Source organism: Aplysia californica, unplaced genomic scaffold (assembly GCF_000002075.1).
Source record: "Aplysia californica isolate F4 #8 unplaced genomic scaffold, AplCal3.0 scaffold00066, whole genome shotgun sequence".
In the NCBI taxonomy this organism is placed as follows: domain Eukaryota; kingdom Metazoa; phylum Mollusca; class Gastropoda; order Aplysiida; family Aplysiidae; genus Aplysia; species Aplysia californica.
Genome location: NW_004797336.1, coordinates 1,351,329 through 1,353,414, shown reverse-complemented (window position 1 = coordinate 1,353,414; position 2,086 = coordinate 1,351,329). Strand labels below are relative to the sequence as shown.

The 2,086-nt window shown below is 44.5% G+C and overlaps 1 protein-coding gene across 1 annotated transcript in view; it reads right to left on the bottom strand.

Moving 5' to 3' along the window:
* LOC118477330 (MAM and LDL-receptor class A domain-containing protein 1-like) overlaps window positions 1-2,086 on the bottom strand; it is a gene marked incomplete in the record, with an annotated part of 11,408 nt that overhangs the window by 2,175 nt on the left and 7,147 nt on the right. Inside the window, 2 exon segments of the mRNA XM_035968532.1 lie at window positions 934-1,117; window positions 1,522-1,670. Of these exon segments, the coding sequence (XP_035824425.1) occupies window positions 934-1,117; window positions 1,522-1,670 (333 nt within the window).

Here is a 2,086-nt window from a genome sequence, read left to right as displayed (position 1 = left end):
GCCTCCCCCCACCCACCAAAGCTCACTACACCCCCCTCTCTCACCAAATCTTGGGACACTCCTGCACTCCCCATCCACCATCCACCATCCACCACACAATTCCCACGACATAATGAGGGACAAATTTGAGGGAGGAAGTGGTTAAGAGTTGTCCGGAAGCTGGAATCTAGGTTGATGTGCAGACGACGGTAGGGCTGGGCAATGAGTCGCTTTAGTAAAAATCCGGATAATAGTGTTAGTGCACCTCTTCGGCAAATAATATGATATGAACGGCTTCGGCAAATGGGTTAGAGCCACTTCGACAAACGGGTGCACTCACTTCGGCGAACGGGTCAGGAAAGAGAGTTAAGAGTCTGAATTCGGATAGTGTTTCATTGAGAATTATCCGGCTATCCATATATAGATTATCCGGATTTTGCCCACCTCTAGTGAGCCCAACTAACGACTGTCCTTCCTGGAAAGTCCACCACTTACCCGACGTGAGGGAGAGGGAGGAAGGGAGGGGCTGTGGAGAGGGTGGGAGTGAGAGAGGAAATGGGGGTGGGGGCATTGTTATCACCTGACGACTGTCTTTATAGAGTCCATCACTTATCGGCGCGAAGGAGGGAGGGAGGAAGGGAGGAGGAAGAGGGAGGAAGGGAGGGGAGGAAGGGGGATGGGGGCATTGGTATCACCCATCGACTCCGGTGAAAAAGTCCTTCACTTACCCGGGGAGTTGGAGGGGGGGAGGCACGGACTATGTCTGTGAGCGAGGGAGGGGGGCTGTTACATTTCCATATCCGTAGAAAGAGGGAAGCGATGTATGGAAATTGTGGAGGTTGAGACGGCGAGGTGTCAAGGGGAGGAGGAGGAGGAGGAGGAGGAGGAGAATGAAGACTAAGGAGGAGCAGCAGCAGTAGAAAGGGGGGGGGAGTAATTGTATAAAACATTTACTTTGTGGAGCACAGCTTCCAATGACGACAGTTATATCATCCAAGGCGATGTCACTAGAGTCGCTGGAATTAGACTTGGCAGAAAATGTGAGATTGAATTTGTCCTGTCGTAGAGGGAGTTCCAAAGTGACTTGATTCCAGGCGTCGCCGTGGTCGCCACTCTTGACTACTAGTGGTTCTGAGGTCTGTGGTGTAAGCGTCCAGTACAGAGATGGGGAAGAAGAAAAAGGGTCAGGGTATGAAATATGAAATTGATAAAATGTATGTAAAAATCACGAATATAGAAGAAGTTTAGGAGGGAAAAGTGTGAAAAAAGAAAGAAAAGACAGGTTGAAATCTTAGAAAATGTAAATTGTAGTTTTATTTGCTTTGTGTGCGTGTGTTTGGTTTTGGGGGGGGTTCATTTTGTTTTCTTTTCTTTGTATGTTACTATCTTGTAACTCCTCTAACCTTTGACACTTACATGCTTTTTTCTGTTACTCTCTAGTAACATTTCTAATCTTGGACACTTACATGACCTATTTTTCTGTTGCAAATGCCGTAAACGCTTACTTAAACTGTGTTTTTAAAAATCTAGAAGGATACATACCCCGTCTATCAGCAGGGAGAGCGTTCCAACCTTGGATCCATACATGTTCACCCAGAAGCTGATGCAGTACAACGAGTCGCCATCGAATGGGACTGATGACGTCAGATTCGCCGTACCTCGATAGCCGTAAACAGCGTACCCACCAGAACCTAGATAGACAAAGTAGGGGGCTCAGACTTCCTCCACAGGACATTTTCTTTCAGCATATTGATGGGGATACTAGGTAATGTTATTTTTGGTATGCACAGGACATCTTCCTTTGTCGTAAATCGAAGCTGTTGCCTTTTGTTCTTTTTTTTTTTTCATTAAATGTTGCCGATAACATAACGATTCGTGAATTTAAAAAGTCAGAGAAAAGAGTTTAATCCTTTGTAGAAATATATCATCATCATCATCATCATCATCATCATCATCATCATCATCATCATCATCATCATCATCATCATCATCATCATCATCATCATCATTATCATCATTAATAGTACTGTTATCGTTATCATTATTATTTTATTGTTATTATTGTTAATGTTAGCATTAGTAGTAGTAGTAGTAGTAGTAGTAGTAG